General features: G+C 49.1%; 1 protein-coding gene across 50 annotated transcripts in view; it reads left to right on the top strand.

Annotated features, from left to right (window-relative positions):
• The window catches only part of MAP4K4 (mitogen-activated protein kinase kinase kinase kinase 4), a 150,459-nt gene that overhangs the window by 119,253 nt on the left and 14,553 nt on the right, over window positions 1-16,653 (top strand). For 2 of the 50 annotated variants that reach the window (XM_024999325.2, XM_059891663.1), the window contains exons 15-26: window positions 56-244; window positions 1,069-1,230; window positions 3,620-3,853; window positions 4,808-4,914; window positions 6,561-6,712; window positions 7,698-7,795; window positions 9,699-9,874; window positions 10,447-10,567; window positions 11,526-11,717; window positions 13,764-13,881; window positions 14,176-14,346; window positions 16,023-16,166. In XM_024999325.2, coding sequence (XP_024855093.1) covers window positions 56-244; window positions 1,069-1,230; window positions 3,620-3,853; window positions 4,808-4,914; window positions 6,561-6,712; window positions 7,698-7,795; window positions 9,699-9,874; window positions 10,447-10,567; window positions 11,526-11,717; window positions 13,764-13,881; window positions 14,176-14,346; window positions 16,023-16,166 — 1,864 coding nt within the window. The remainder of the gene's footprint in view (window positions 1-55; window positions 245-1,068; window positions 1,231-3,619; window positions 3,854-4,807; window positions 4,915-6,560; window positions 6,713-7,697; window positions 7,796-9,698; window positions 9,875-10,446; window positions 10,568-11,525; window positions 11,718-13,763; window positions 13,882-14,175; window positions 14,347-16,022; window positions 16,167-16,653) is intronic. The other 48 variants (XM_059891664.1, XM_059891666.1, XM_059891665.1 and 45 more) reach the window with 32 other exon arrangements.

The raw sequence follows: 16,653 nt of genomic DNA on the forward strand, positions 1-16,653 counted from the left end.
CAGGGTGAGGCGGCCGCCCCAGGGCCCTGGACTGAGTGTCCCCTCTCCCCCCAAGGAGTGTCGCTGGCGGGAGCTGGAGGAGCACCGGCAGGCAGAGCGGCTCCAGAGGCAGCTGCAGCAAGAACAAGCCTATCTCCTGTCTCTACAGCACGACCCCCGGAGGCCGCCCCCGCCGCCAGACAGGAGCAAGGCTGGCCTGCACGAGCCCAAGGCCCCGCACGAGCCCGCTGACCGGGCCCGTGAGGTATGGTGGGCGCCCCTCGTCCTGTGCCCTCCCCAGGGGGTGGTGGGCGGTCAGGGGCTGGGAGGGGCCCCTTCTCTGCTTGGTGTTGTCTCGAGAGGACCCAAGCGCCTCTTTGACGGTTCCCAGACCTAGACGGGAAGACAGGAGGTTGTGTGGCAGCATCCTTCTGTCCCTGTACACGGGGAGACGGTGGCCTGCTCAGCTGTTTTCCCAGAGCTGCTGAGTGAATGAAGCGTCCCTGGGCCTGACTCACTGGATTTTCGGTGATAAGGGTTTATTTTCTGAATTGGGGCATGTGGGCTCCCAGGGCCTCTGGCAGGGATGTGACAAAGCAAGACGGTTGCTAGGATATGGGCAGGATGGACTGGGGGGCCCGTAGGGTATGGATGCTGGCCTGTGGGGGGCATCCTCCAACCAGGCCCTCATGTAGCACCTTCTAGGAGCAGATGTCCTGCTTGTTCGGCAATGCCTTGATTTTTGCTGGAATGAAACATGCTAGATTCCTGGTGATATTCAGTGGGTTTAGTTGGTTGCAAGAGATTAATTTCCTTTCTTGGCTTATCTTGACATGCACTCCTAGCATCCAGCTAGTGGGGGGAGGTCTTAAAGGCTGCCTCTCTCAATTTTGATCTTTGTGAAGATTTCTTGAGTCTGCCTCAGATCGCTGTCCTGTGCTGTCTGCCTCTGTCTCTTTTCTTGTGGTTGGAGAAAACAGAAGGCTTCTCCTTAGGGCCTTTCCACTTTCAGGCTGTCTCCAGCGTCTCTGCTTTTTTTTTTCTTTCTCCTACTAACCCTGAGTTCTGTCTCCTGATTCTCTGACGCAGGTGGAAGATAGATTTAGGAAAACTAACCACAGCTCCCCCGAAGCCCAGTCTAAGCAGACGGGCCGAGTGTTGGAACCTCCAGTGCCTTCCAGATCAGAGTCTTTTTCGAGTGGCAACTCCGAGTCTGTGCACCCTGCCCTGCAGAGACCCGCCGAGCCACAGGTAGAGTGGCCCGTGGGCTGTGTGGGTCAAGGAGACGCTCACAGAGGCTCGGCGAGCTACCGGCCTGCTCAAACGGCTCAGTTTGGTTTGTTTAGAAAGAGAAGACGTTAGCAGAGTGAGTTAAGACTAAGGAGAACCCGGCCTCAGCGGGTAGGGAAAGCCAAGGTTCTCTTTGTTGTTCTTACTAAGAACATCTAGATTCGGTGATTTCTTCTTTCTGCCTAACTTTTCGTCCTCACTGACTCAGATGTTTGTAAAGCAGTGCCTCCTTACCGAATGCAAAGACTTTTCTGTTTAGGTTATAGAAAGATACTGTTCTAAGTATGCAAAGGGAGACCTTGTCTCAACCTGGGGAGTTCCGTGAGTGGGAGGCCCTGAGATTCTTTTATTTTTAAAAATTTTTATATAAACATACGTATTTTTGGAGCGGGAAAGGGGAAGGAGACTTTTATCAGACTCTGAAAAGGTTCAACATCCAAAAGAAGTTTACGACCCAAGTGGGTTGGGTGTGGGTTTCCCTGATGTAGGTCAGGGTAGAGGCCACTGGGTCGTCCCTGGCATTCGGCCCTGCCCAGCTTTGGGTGGAGGGGACCTCCATGCTCTCTGGAGGATAAAGCAGACAGCAGAGACGACCCGGGTCGGAGATCTCAGAGATCCTTAAGACGCTGGTCCCCACTCTCCCTGAAGATAGCTGGCCTTCAGGCATTTCGCTCCCTGCAGCCGTGCAGTCCAGAGTACTGGACACTTGAGTCCTTGAGGCTGCGTTTACCTGTCAGCTGCCGTTGGCCTGGGTTGGGGGACGGTGGAGGTAGCAATGGTGTTCAGACAAACCCAAATGAGGACTGGAGCGTACTTTGCCGTAAATACACTTGATTTGGAACAGTTTTACAGGGAAAAGAAGACCTGGGGTGAAGCTCAGTGGGGTCAGTGTTGGGAGGCTGGTGTTTATGAGACGAGCAGTGTCCTGATTCACAGAAACACTGACCCAGAAGCCAGCAGGCAGCTCCAGAAAGTGAGGAGTGGAAACAGAGAGGGTTTTAGAGGAGAGCAGGATGGATGACGGGGGGAGGAGGACGGGGAGAACAGGTTTGCTGAAGGTTAAACGTCCCCTAAATACAGACTCTTTATGTGGCCACTACCAGTGCAGAGAAAAGGAGCTCCTGCATTGTGCAGACTACTTCTTATACTGATGATTAATTAACAAAGTGCCTGGAAATAGGCTCTATTTTCCCTTTTCTGTCTAAAGTGACTTTTAGCCAAAACCTGCACTTACGAAAACATGATTTGGGAGAAACCTTTTTTCATGTAGGACTTCATTTTAAAACCTATATTTTATTACACTTACAGATGATGCTTTTAGTTACATGCTTTACGAAAATCTTAAATATTTTGGAAGTCTGGGATTATACCAATAACAGAACTTACATGACTCTCACCTAGAAATCATGAACTTGGAACTATTTCTGGATCTTACACCTGGCAACGTTGAATCAATCCTGATTGAATATTTCCAGCTCTCATCAAATATGATGATGTAATAGCTAGAATTATACAAATTTTAATACTGGACCATTATTTTAAAACAAAAAGTGTAGTCTTAAGAAAATACAGATTGTTTCAGAGATGGCTTTTCCAGTTTAAAAGTGACCAGATGGTTTCAGTTGCCAAGGCACTGTCTTATTTCTTCCAGTGTCAAGTAGACTGAATACCCCCTCAGCAGTCCATTTAGGGAATTCCACTTCTGACTATTTCTAAAGAAATTGAAGTCCTTTTCTTTTTCTGACTAGTAGAAACACATGTAAAGTTCTCAGGGGATTGGAGTGTTTTAAGCTGTGGGACAAAAAAGAAGGGAAATGGTTGGTGTATTTGACAATCTGGCTGTTTTTAAGTTAAACTCGTACAATCTATCAAAACACGCAGGGTTGGTCTTTGCACAGTAAGCATGTGACTCTGTTGTTACTTGCCCTGCCAGGCCATGGGAGGATGGGCAGACAGCTGTGCACGCGTGGCGATGTCCATCCTGTGGTCTCCCCACTCTCTGCCTGTCCAGCTGCTTTGACGCAGAAATGCATGCTGCACGTTGTCCATCAGACAAGAACGCTGTTTCTTTTTTTTAATCTTCACATTTACCACTCTCTGTAACGTTTGTCTGGGTACTAAGAGTTTTCCTTATAAATGTACATTTGTTCTTCTCTGCATATTATGCTGCCCAGACCACCTTGTGCGCCACCCCCACCAAAGCATAGCTGTTGTCCGCTTGGCTGACCTAGTCCTAAGCCGCCCCGTTTGGGTCCCCCACTGCCCTGGCGCTCTCTCTGGATTTGATATTTACCAGAAAAGCGTTTTCTGCAGAACGCATTGAATGTGTTGTGTTTTGTTTTCTCGGAAGGTACAGTGGTCCCACCTGGCATCTCTCAAGAACAATGTTTCCCCTGTCTCGAGATCCCATTCCTTCAGTGACCCTTCTCCTCCCAAATTTGCACACCACCATCTTCGCTCTCAGGACCCCTGCCCACCTTCCCGCAGTGAGGTGCTCAGTCAGAGTTCTGACTCTAAGGCGGAGGTGCCCGACCCAGCCCAGAAGGCTTGGTCTAGATCAGACAGTGACGAGGTGCCTCCACGGGTAAGGAGCAGAAAGACAGACGGGTGCTGCTTTTTCCTTTTCCTTATTTCCTTATTTATTTTTTAATTAACTGATTTCAGTGAAGGGTGTGGTGACGTCACCAGAATTAATGGGTGATGAAATGGCAGAGGAACTTCTCACAGTGGGGAGAAAATTCCGTAGTGAGGCAGCCACATTCAGCCCTCAGCCAGTTAGCTCTTCATTGGTGTCTCTCACTCTGTACTGAAACACAAGATGCCAAAATAATTGAATAAGAGTACATCTACAGAGAGTATGCATCTAGAACAGACAGGATCAAAATATATTTTACCAGCTGTCTTATCAAGTTTATACAGAAGCTATAAATGACTCCGCACTGCTAAGTAATACCAAAACTTTCAGAAAAGATCTCATAAGGGAAAAAACGAACATAAATGTTTCCCAAAACAGACTTTTTTTTTTAAATTGAGGGATTTTGGGGTTTGTTTGGGTCCCCCCCCCCCGCCAATTTTAACGTTTCTGAAATTTTGGGTTTGGTCATTAATGTTGAAATTCAACAAAAAGTCACATTTTAATTTTTTTTCCCCCTCCACTCGGAACTTGCTTCCTCTGAATATTTTCTTGCTTCCGACACCCTTTGTTTCTCGCCCATCCATTTGTAAGCCATTGTTTGGTTTCTTTGAGCTTATTTCCCTGATTCTCACATTATCGCAGCAAAATGCTTTTGTATGTCCCCTGCCACCACGCTTCACGCCAGCACCATTCAGACGTGACGGGGCTTAGAAAGGCGGGCCTGGCGCCTCTGCCCACGTTTCCTCTTTCTGTCGCGTCACTGGAGGGCAGAGAGGCTCGGCGGGCGGGGGTAGGAGTGTGACAGAGGGTGGCGAGCTAGGACAACCTTAGAGGGGTTTGGTAGGAAAGCCTCTGTTCTTCTCATGTTTTCAGTAGTTTAATCGCTGTATTTGGTACCCAAAGGTCCCTGTGAGAACAACATCACGGTCCCCTGTCCTGTCCCGCCGGGATTCCCCACTGCAGGGTAGTGGGCAGCAGAGTAACCAGGCTGGTCAGAGAAACTCCACCAGGTGAGTGACGAGCGAAGCTCAGGACAGGCCTGCCGCCCCGTGTCCTGTGGTCTTTTTTTAATCGGAGGATGATTGCGTTACAATGTTGTGTTGGTTTCTGCCGTACAAAAATGTGAATCAGCTTTAAGTATACAGATATCCCCTCTCTCTTGAGCCTTGCATAGCGTTTTTTGTGCTCTTAAACACGGAAGTTCTGGGGCAAAGAGGGGATCCTTTTATAAAGAAAATGCCATAAAATCCATTCATGTGAGTAATGTCAAATTCATCTGTAATGTCAAATTGATGCAGGAAAGAGATGAAATCTGACCATGTATTGTGGCAGTTTTAAGATGAAAAATCCCTGCCTCTGGGAGTTTTAAGTGGGAAGGGTAGGTTTCTAAGGGCACTGTGACCTGAGAAGGTTTGTTATCCAAAGGGTGTTGGGGGGCCCTGGGAGTGGCATATAAATTACACATGGGCCACGAGAGAAAGACAGAGGTTGACTTTGAGTTGGTGGTAAGCTTGTGGATTAACCACAAAATGTTTTCAAGTTCTAGAGCTGTTGTATAGAGTAGCTGTTAGCCACATGGGTGTTGGTAGCAGTTTAGTCACTAAGTCTGTCCAACTCGTTGCGACCCCATGGACTGTAGCCCACCAGGCTCCTCTGTCCATGGGATTTTCCCAGGCAAGAATACTGGAGTGGGTTGCTTTTGCCACATGAGGCTGCTTAAATTTGAAGTTTATTAAGATTACATAAAATTAAAACTTAATTTCCTGAGTTGCACTGGTCACATTTGAAGGGCTCCATAACCTCATGTAGTCGGTGGCAACCATGTTCTCCAGCTCAGCAACTCACAAGAGGTCGTGTGAAGGGTTTTGTACCCTGATCATCACTGAGCCTCCAGACTTGGTGTCACGGGATAACCTGAGGCAGTGGAATGGGTGACAACCCAGGAGCTTCATGGAGAACTTTCTCAACTGTCAGCAGTCAGGGTGGGCTGCAGGGTCCTCCTGGGCCCGAGTCCACGTGTTAATTCTTTAACCTAGAAAGCCGGTGCTGTGGTGTGTCCACGGCAGGGGTATGCCACAGCCCATGGGCTGTCACGCTTCCAGCCCCGATCACCGGAAGAGGACTCAGTTCTTGACAGCAGCAGGTACTGGAAACAGTATGATTTTGTGTGTAATCACATGGGTGGAATTTTTCATAATAAGAAACTGAGTTTGTAGCTGAGACAAAATAGTGACACTTGTAGACGGAACAGTAGCATTTCCTCTTCACACCCAAAGAAGATTTGGGGTCCGCCAATGGTTGCAGAGACCCCCGGAGGAGATGATGGCACCCACTCCAGTGTTTTTGCCTGGGGATCTCGTGGGCAGAGGAGCGTGGCAGGCTGCAATCCAAGGTGTCGCAAAAAGAGTCAGACGTGACTTAACAACTGAACAACAACGGCAGAACATCTTTCACATTTTCGGTGTGTTCAGCTATCTGAGGTAAAACCAATGGACAACACTGCTGTCGCTTCTGGTGACTTTCATGTTACATCTGTTTGTGGGCTAATGTTCTCATTACTGCTGCATCTCAGTGATGACACGGTGCTCGTGCTTACCGTCTGACACTCTGTCTTGGGACAAAGCCTGAGTGGTTCTCTTGTCTTCTTCTCCAACAGTAGCATCGAGCCGAGGCTGCTCTGGGAGAGAGTGGAGAAGCTGGCGCCCAGGCCGGGCAGTGGCAGCTCCTCGGGGTCCAGCAACTCGGGGTCCCAGCCCGGCTCCCACCCAGGGTCTCAGAGTGGCTCCGGGGAGCGCTTCAGAGTGAGATGTAGGCTGCCTTTCCTTTCTTCTCCCTCTCCATGCTCACACACGGGGTGACCCTTGAACACCCAGGGTTTAGGGACACCCCCCTCCCCACCTCCACCCAGCAGTTGAAAATCCTCTTGCATAGTCAGCCCTCCATCCCTGGTTCCTTTGCCTCTAGTTACACCCCACGGATCCAGCCATCTGGGGGTCCTGCAGTACTGAATTACTGACTTGCTGAAAAAACTCCACGTGTGAGTGGACCTTGAGAATTCCACCCCATGTCGATTCAGAGTTGACTGTGTTTTGGAAATCCTTTTCAGTCATGGAAAAGACCTGGAGGTTTTCACAGCTGCATATTACCATACAATGTTTTGGTGTAGGTTTGCTAGAGACACAAATAGTCATCATAATTTTAACAGTAAGAGTTAAGTTTTGAGAGTTCACACTTGCGAACATCTTCCCACTTAATCCTTATAGCAGCCCCCAGGAGATGGATATATATTGTGTCTCCATTGTATACGTTCAAATAACTGTACTTTAGTTCCCTGACTCGTCCAAGGTGTTTAGCTAAACGTCCAAACTGAGCTTTGAACCCACTCTTCTCAGCATAAATTCCATCAATGTTGTCATTGATATTGGTTATCCTCACCTACTCTTTTTTTTTTTTTTTTTTTCAATTTTAATTTAAAAAAATTATACATGTGTTCCCCATCCTGAACCCTCACCTACTCTTAATAGTAGGTTAGCGGAAATTCCCTCTACTGTATCATTGATGTAATGTAACAAGTTGTGAACACGTATTAGTGCAGTATGACAGTCAGGGGTTCTCAGGAAGGGTCAGAAACCTGGGGTTCGGACCTGTGTGTGGAGGGAGCCCTTGCCGTGAGCATGGCTGACAAGCGGGCAGGATCACCAGGAGGTGATCATGGCCCGGTGGGCTGGGCGGCCTTGTGGGCCACGCTCGGATGTTCATGTGTCTCTGTCTTTCTCATCTCTGAACCTCACAGCATCATCCAAATCTGAAGGCTCGCCATCTCAGCGCCTTGAAAACGCAGCAAAAAAGCCTGAAGATAAAAAGGAAGTGTTTAGACCTCTCAAGCCTGCTGTAAGAATTGCACAAAATCCATTTTACTCATTTCAAGCTCGAGCGAGAGCTTTCTTTGAAAGCTGTGTCACTGCGAAGGCTGCAGGCCTCCCTGTGGGGCCTTGCAGATTTGAGGGGTTATAAGGAAAGCTGTAAACCTCAGACACAGTGTGCTCTGCGCCCCGCTGCCCGCCCAGTCGTTTAAAACGATGCAAAAGAAAAGCCTTCTCTCTCTTTGCTTGGCATCGACCTTTACATGTTCTTGGTGAGTGGGCATCTAAAACACTGGCTTTAAGAAGAGATGTTTTCCCTCGCCTTCTTAAGCTCCCCGGGGTTTACGTCCTGCCCCTGGCCCGTGGGGCAGCGGTGTGGCTGTTCTGTCTCTCTTGTCCTCGATGCGGCAGCTGCCCTGTCACTGGGCACACTGGGGGTCTGAGACTTCCAGGGTTTTGCCTTTTGCTTGCACTGATTTCTTTGCCCCCTCCCCCTTCTCTCCTCTCTGCTCCCTGTGCTGTGCGTTCCTTCTCACCGATGGCTTCTCTGGCTCAACGGACCCCCGCCGACGCAGGGTGAAGTGGTAAGCCCCGTCTAAACAGCTCAGCACCTGAGCGCATTCTAACTGCTGTTAAACTCGGCCTGTGTTCCACCTGCATGCCTCTTCCTTCCTCAGCTTGCTCTCTTCTCAAACTAAAAAGCCCTAAACTTTTGTTTCATCTTTCTCAACACCCCAAATTCGCCTTGTGTGCTTATTATTAAATACAGCTTTAAAAAAAAAACTCACTATAACAAAAAACCGCAGCTGTACTCCTGAAGTTGCGAGCAGGAGGCCAGGCCAGTCCATGCTTACTTGTCTGAGAGGCTCAGGCGCAAAGGAAAGAAGCAGGTTCTTAACTGGTGAGAAGAGACTCTGCCAGAAGGAAGTGGGGCCACGTAGTCTGCCTTCTAAAAAGAATTTTAAGTGGACAGGTACATATTTCGAGCTTCCATATGAAGATGTAGAATAGAGATAACAATCAAGCTCGAAAGTTGTATTTGGATAATTGATAATTGATTAACTCTAAAAAGTCTTCACATCGAAGAGTAAAGGGGGCTGATGCGCTTGTGAGTAACGCCAGGCAGCTTTCCCTCCTGCGCGCATGGTCCTGTCGGTGGTAGGGAAGCCTGCCCAGCCACACACGCTAGGTACTTTCTTACCTAACACGTCAGGAACTTTGTTCAGGAACGTGGCAAGTGGTTGACAGTCTGAAGCCAGACGTGAGGCGTACACCGTAATCACGTCACCGCCTTTCACTTTTCTGCAAGTTGGACATTTTTCTAAAGAAAAGTTGGAGTTAAAAACCTCCAAAAATAAATAGTTTAAATCACCCCTCTTTAACTAGAATCTTCCTGCTTTTTGGAACATCTCCTTAAAAGAAGACTTTGCCACAGGGCCAAATATCTTGATAACAAACTACCAAGATCTATCTTGCAGACGTTTGTTGATTTAGAATTTTCTGTCTAGCAGAGAGGAAGAAGCAATTGCTGTAGTTATGCCAGAATGCAGCATACATTTTTTTTTTGAATGTTTTTATTTTGGTAAGATATATATATATAATGTAGAATTTGAAACAAAAAATAGAATTTGATAGTTAGAAAAATATTCTCAGCTCATCATAAACAGATGATTGTTTTTTATGGCCGTCAGGTTTAAACTGAGTACAGCATTTTGAACGTCTAAAAAAATCTTCTGTTTCTTCCAGCTTTTTGACTTTTCTTGGTCTTTCCTATCAAAAGCATTAAGGGCTCCACTTCACAATACCAGTAGACTCCCTACAAGACAGTTTTGCAAAAGCGAATGGCTGTTTGATGGATGGTTGGGACGAGGCGCTGGCCGCTGTGCTCTGCCCCTCCCGCCTCCCTGACCCTCCTCTGTACCCTGCGCTAGGACCTGACGGCTCTGGCCAAAGAGCTGCGGGCCGTGGAGGATGTGCGGCCGCCGCACAAGGTGACAGACTACTCCTCCTCCAGCGAGGAGTCGGGGACAACGGACGAGGAGGACGACGACGTGGAGCAGGAGGGGGCCGAGGAGCCTACGTCTGGCCCGGAGGACACCAGAGCTGCGTCAGTCCCACTGAGCGTTAGGGAGGATGAGTGTCCCCGTGGGCTTCCCAGGGGGCTCGGTGGTAAAGAACCCGCCTGCCAGTGCAGGAGATCCCTGGGTCGGAAAGATCCTCGGAGAAGGAAATGGCAATCCACTCCAGTATTTTTGCCTGGAGAGTCCCATGGACAGAGGAGCCTGGTGGGCTAGAGTGCATGGGGTTGCACAGAGTCAGACACAGCTGAGCATGCACTCCCGAGTGTCCCCCCCTGGGCCTTCTTTCCGGTTGGGACAAGGTTTCTAACCCTGGCCTCTGATCCTGTGAAATTGAATGTGTCACTGTGATGGAGCGAGCCTGTCTGTCTCCCCTCCTTTTGGTTGCTGTGTGTGTGCATGTCAGTGCCTCTCTCCAGGGCTCCTGGTGTCTCATTTTCTCTGTTTAATTTGAGGCTGTGACAAAAGGGAAATTTCAGTTCATTTTCCTTGGGGAAACTTTATACCTGTAGCCTTAGGTCCCTGAGAAGGTGAAAAACGTAACAACTGTATCTTTGGCTTGTGGGTCACGGCTCCTCACATCTGGATTGTGTCTCAACAGATCATCTCTGAACTTGAGCAATGGTGAAACAGAGTCCGTGAAAACCATGGTTGTCCATGACGACGTGGAGAGTGAACCAGCCCTGACCCCGTCCAAAGAGGGCACGCTGATCGTCCGCCAGGTACCCATGTGCTCCGCGCGGTTAGAGGCCAAGCTGCTCCTGTGGTCATTAACCCACTTGCTCATCCACTCACTCATGCTGTTTCTGCATCGTCATCTGTTCTCACATTAACCAGGCCCGGAGGGCAGCGGGGCCGGGGTGTGGGAGGCAGGCGTGTGCCCCACACCCCCGGGGCGGCCGGCAGCGTCCCCCAGTCCTGCCCTCTTTGCATGTTGTGTGGCAGCCCCCCTCCCAGCCCCATGCGAGCCCCACAGTCTGTGTCTGAAGCAGGGCAGCCGGGAGGTATGCACAGAGCTCTCGGCTCCAAGAGGCCGTGGGCTGAGGCGGGAGCGGCCGGGGCAGGCAGGAGCCACCCAGGAGCCAAGAGCCTCCTGGAGCCAAAGGGGATAGGGGGGCGGTCTCTGCTCTGTGCTCGGGTGTTAGTCTCCTCCTACATGGAATATTTAACGTGTGCCCCCTGAGATGTGCTCCTTCTGCCAAGTTTTACAACTGCCTATTCACTTCGTAGCTTAGAGGGAAGGAAAGTGATGCTCTTCTCGTTTAAGCAGAGCAGGGTTCCTGTCTAGAACTGCAGGCCTCTTCCTGAGTGTGTTTCATGCTCTGGCACCACATTAGGATGGAAGGCGGGACGTGGCCCAGGAAAGATGAGGGTTTAGAGAAGTGATAGTGCGCTTTCTAAGGCTTTAGAGAGAAAGAAAGGAGACAGAGCCAGTAGTTTTGGTAAAGCAGCTCCCGTGGCAGATAAACTAGCATGGCGTGGGTTCTGCCGTGGCTTCCGCTGGCTCAGCTGAGGCACTTGGCGAGGAGGCGGGAGCAGACCCAGCTGATGCCTTCCAGTCTTGCCTTGATGGCTTGGCAGAGCTTGCGGAGCCACCCAGCACCACAGCAGGCAGGGTCAGTAGGGTCTTCGGCATTGTCAGCGGTGCTGAGCGAGACCAGTGTGCCTTTTTCTCTGCAGAGTGCAGTTGACCAAAAGCGCGCCAGCCATCATGAGAGCAATGGCTTTGCGGGTCGCATTCACCTCTTGCCAGATCTCTTACAGCAAAGCCATTCCTCCTCCACTTCCTCCACCTCCTCTTCCCCATCCTCCAGCCAGCCGACACCCACCATGTCCCCACAGACACCCCAGGACAAGCTCACTACTAATGAGGTATGTCTCGCACCACAGCTGGCTGCTCTCCCAGGGTTAGACCAGCACCGCTTAGGAGCTAGTTTGCAGAGACCTTCCCACGCCCTGCCCTCACCTCCCCTCCCTGCCCGCCTTCTGTCACCTCCCCTTCTCTCCCGCCCCCCACCCCCACCCCCAGTAACATATTCAGGTCTGTATACAGACCCCTTAACCCTAGAGCGATTGCCCTCCAGACTTGCCAGTTCACTGTTTGCTTTTCCCTAGATAAGTAGTTGCATGGCTTTTCTGATCCAGTTCGTTTTTCAAAAAAGTCTAAATAAAACGATTGTTGTGTTCTCAGATCCTTTATGTATTTGGCATGAAATTCTGGTAGTCTTTTGTGGAATCTGCCCTTTTCATTCTTTTTATCCAGTAAATAAAACACAGAAACATTTGGTTGAGCAGATTTGGCCTTATCAGGACAAATGTGTCGCTCTGTACAGGAAATTCCCTCAAAAAGGGCTGGATTTTTTTTTTTTTTTGGAGAGGTATTATTGGTTGGTTACTCTTATTTATTTTTGCCAACCTTGTTGAAAGAGTTTCTCTCCTTGAAATTTACAATCACTCATAGTTTAAGAGGCCAGATACTTGGAGGGGGGAACCTAGAAAATTAAGATGTTAAACAAGAAGGGCAGAGAACTGAGCGTGCTTTTAATTTCAGCTTTTGAATGGGAAATCCTGTGTGCTTATTGGAAGACATGGCTGTGGTCTCAGTCTGGGTGCTGGTGGGTGATTCTGTCTCCTGGGGAGACAGTCACGGCCCCGAGTGCAGTGACAGTTCACCACGGGCCCCATCCCTGGTCACACAACTGACCGGCTTCATGGGGGGGTGTGTGGCTTAAATGCCTTTGTTGAAGGTTGCAGTAGCATGTGGCTTCAGCCGACCTTGTCAGTGTAAGCATTGAGCTGCCGGCCTGCCCACCTGCTCCTGTTTTCATTCTCTTATTAGAATAATCCTCTCCCCTTGAGGAGCCAGGGGAAATCAGCGGCTTCCAAGGCAGGCTCAGCATCAGACTGATTGCCACTGTGTGGATGGGCCCCAGCTGTAGACCTGGGGATCGGGGGTAGTGCTCAGGGGCAAAGCCTGCCAGGAGACAGCTGTGCCAGGTGGGAAGCGGGGAGCTCAGGAGGGGGTTGAGGGGATTGGTTGCAAGACTTGTGATTTCAGCTGCCCCGGGGAGTGAAACGGTTACAGGACAAACACAGCAGTCAGACGTGTCTTTCCCTCCACTTATATACCCCACCTACAATTACATTCCTTCTTACGTTTAAACTCGGCTCCATTTTGCTCTAATGTACAGTATGTACAATAACCCTTAACTCACTAAACTGGCAAGTTTATATTTCTGTTTGTTTTTAATTGTCATTACATTTCCACTTAACAATTTGTTTCACTCTCTTTGTGTTTTCTTTTTTTTTTTGTCTTAAGCTACATTATTAACCAAAACACTCCTCTTCCTAAAAGAGCAAAAAATATGCCTTTGCACCTTTCACTAATGAGCCCCGCTGTTTGATACGGAGTTGATGATATACCTCAAACGATGGTGGCCGAAGCTTCTGTAGTTTCTGGCAAGAGGCTCACTTTAAAACAAGCGATATAAGACTTAAGATTTGCCTGTATTCCAACATACAGTCATTGGACTTTTGGGGGGCAGGAGAGCAAACTCGAAAACGGATGAATTGAGATCAAGACATATCAAACTTTCTTTGGGAGTCTTCATTATGATTATTTATTAAAAACCCGAGGAGCTCATGAAGTATAGATGTTGCTGGTAGCTTGCGCGTTCTGTCTTACTGGAACGATGTTTCTGGAAAGAGGGGTTGCTCTCTTTGGCTCCTGGTTAAATAGCCTGTTTTGGGGGTTGTGGGGTGCACACACAGAGGTGCCTGCAGAGCATTTGGCGGGGGAAGAAGCAAGGGGACCAGTCTTCTGTACTGGGAAGCAGAGCAGTGCAGCCGTGGGTTGAAGTATTTTGTGTTTGTTCTTTTACTGTCATTGTATTAATACGACTGAAATTTACATTGCAGACTCAGTCCGCTAGTAACACACTCCAGAAACACAAATCTTCCTCCTCCTTTACACCTTTTATAGACCCCAGATTACTACAGATTTCTCCATCTAGCGGGACAACAGTGACTTCTGTGGGTAAGTAATACAGCAGCAAGCAAGCAGCCACCGGCAGGGTGCTTCTCACTCTGGTGTGGTGAGCACGCGTAGTGGTGGTCGGCAGGCTCAGACTGCAGACCAGGTGCACACCCCACTGGCACTGTCTTTTGCAATGAGCGCCATAGTCTTCGTTTTTCACATCCGTTTCTTACGAGTCTCTCTTCCTCGGCAAAGAGTGGGTCTCAACATGAATCTTTCATGGACGCTTATTGGGGAAGGGAGCAGGCCCAGCCCTCACGGAGACAGAAGTAATTCCAGTGTCATATGTTTCAGTGGGGTTTTCCTGTGATGGAATGAGACCTGAGGCCATGAGGCAAGATCCTACGCGGAAGGGCTCAGTGGTCAATGTCAATCCCACCAATACTCGGCCCCAGAGCGACACCCCAGAGATTCGCAAATACAAGAAGAGGTTTAACTCCGAGATCCTGTGCGCAGCCTTGTGGGGTAGGTGTCTCGGGGCCACTCCAGCCCTTCTGCTTTTATTCTCAAGGGTGGACCGATCATTTGGAGAAGTACAGCTTGGGATGTCTGGGGGGCTTGGGGAGCATTGTTTGTGGGTGAGGTGGAAGACTCTTGACATCCCTTGCGCACCCTGTCCCATGGAATCCTGCAGGCATCCAGACCTGCCCTTGTTTCAGCCATCATGTACTGGACAGAGTGACTCATCTCCATCACTTCGTATAAAAAAGAAGGAAAAAGATGAGAAAGGCATTTGATTTGGCCCATATTTATAGGGAGAATGAAGAAATCTGGCAAATTGCTTTTCTTTAAATGTTTCAGTTTAACAGTCTTTCCTGACTCTTTGTGACTTAAGAAGACATCTAAGTGAAACTTTGGGGGGTTTTGTTTTTGTTGTGTTTTTGTTGTTGTTTTTGATGTGGACTTTTTAAAAAAATTTATTCTTTAATTGGAGGAAAATTGCTTTATAATATTGTGTTGCTTTCTGCCATACAACAGTGAGAATCAGTCATAATTATACATATGTTCCCTCTCTCTTGAACCTCCCTCCCCAACACCCACTACTCCCACCCAGTCCCACCTCTCTAGGTCATCACAGAGCACCAGGTTTGAGCTCCCTGTGCTAGATAGCAGCTTCTCACTAGCCATCTATTTTACACGTACCTGGTGAAAGTGTTAGTCGCTCAGTCGTGTCCAACTGTTTGTGACTCCATGGACTGTAGCCCCCCAGGCCCCTTTGTCCATGGGATTTCCCAGGCAAGAATACTGGAGTGAGTTGCCATTTCCTTCTCCAGGGGATCTTCCGAACCCAGGGATCGAACCCAGGTCTCCTGTGGCTCCCGTGTTGTAGACATTTACCCCCGAGCCACCAGGGGAAGCCAGAGCAGGTGTGGGGAAATGGGGAGGGAGATGGGACACGGCTGGAGAGAAGGGGCTGGGGTGTGCCTGATACATACTGCTCCTAAGAAAAGAGGGACCGAGGACCAAATGCAGCTGTTGGAGGATGGTCTTTAAGAAAACCTGAAACTGAGTGATAGATGCTGGGTTGATCACAAACTGTTAGGGACGAAGGGGGCTGTGTATGGCTCGTTCTAGAAGATTTCCCGAGCAAAGACAGATGTTGAAGGAAGCAGGTGGGGATCATGACACTGGACAAAGGTTTGTCTGTCTGGTTGTTTGATAGGATAGATAAGATGGAGAGTCTGTGGTACCCAGGAGATGGTGGGCTCGGATGTTCTGGGGCTACTGAGGAAAACCCAGAAGCTGGAGGATCAGGAATGAAGCGAGCTTATTGCCCCCTTAGATCCTTTTTACATTAATGAGTAAATGAATATTCCATCCTCTCCCCTCCATGGTGATTTGTTGCAGTTTGGGTACTTTAAGCTCTGACCATCCTTAGCTTTGGAGAAAAAAATGGCAACCCACTCCAGTATTACTGCCTAGAGAATTTCATGGACAGAGGAGCCTGGCGGACTATTAGTCCATGGGGTCCCAAAGAGTCAGACATGACTGAGTGACTGAGCGCACATATCCTAAGCATCTCTGTTTGTGGGTGACTTGAGGAAACCACTCTCATCCTGAGAGGTGGCGCTGTTTGCTCCATACAAGGCCATCTGCCACGCACAGTGTAAAATTGTGGTCTTTCTGTGGCCTTGACATAGGAGTGAACTTGTTGGTGGGTACCGAGAGTGGCCTGATGCTGCTGGACAGAAGTGGCCAAGGGAAGGTGTATCCTCTGATCAACAGAAGGCGATTTCAGCAGATGGACGTCCTGGAAGGCTTGAACGTCTTAGTGACGATATCTGGTAAGTGTGGGTTTGGGAAAGCAGGCCACCAGCACTGTTTAAAAGTGCGGTGCTTCCCCACATGGAACTTGAGTGAGCTCGTTTTCCGAAGTGATAGCTCAAAAACAGAACCGTAGCGGGATTTTACAATAATGTGATAGGAAAGCGTATTCACACGGGACCCACTTTGTGCACTTATGATGGGGTGGGGCTCCTCTGAGCTGTCCTGGAGCCCGCTCCTGCGCTTCCTGCTCGACGTCTCCATCCCTCCCCACACCCTGCACGCCCACCCGCCCCCTCCATCCCCATCTGACCGCCACCCGCGCAGCCTGTCCTGGTTAGGGTGTAGGTTTGTGTCCACTTCTTCCTACAGGACTCTTTGATGCAAAAAGAACTGTTCTTTGCCATTGCCAGTAAAACCATGGTGTTTTTTTGTTTTTTCCATGTCTGTCAGCACTTGCTCTAAGTTTCTTTTTAGGAGGAGCATTTTTCTTGGTATAAATTATAT

Source organism: Bos taurus, chromosome 11, assembly GCF_002263795.3.
Source record: "Bos taurus isolate L1 Dominette 01449 registration number 42190680 breed Hereford chromosome 11, ARS-UCD2.0, whole genome shotgun sequence".
Taxonomy (NCBI): domain Eukaryota; kingdom Metazoa; phylum Chordata; class Mammalia; order Artiodactyla; family Bovidae; genus Bos; species Bos taurus.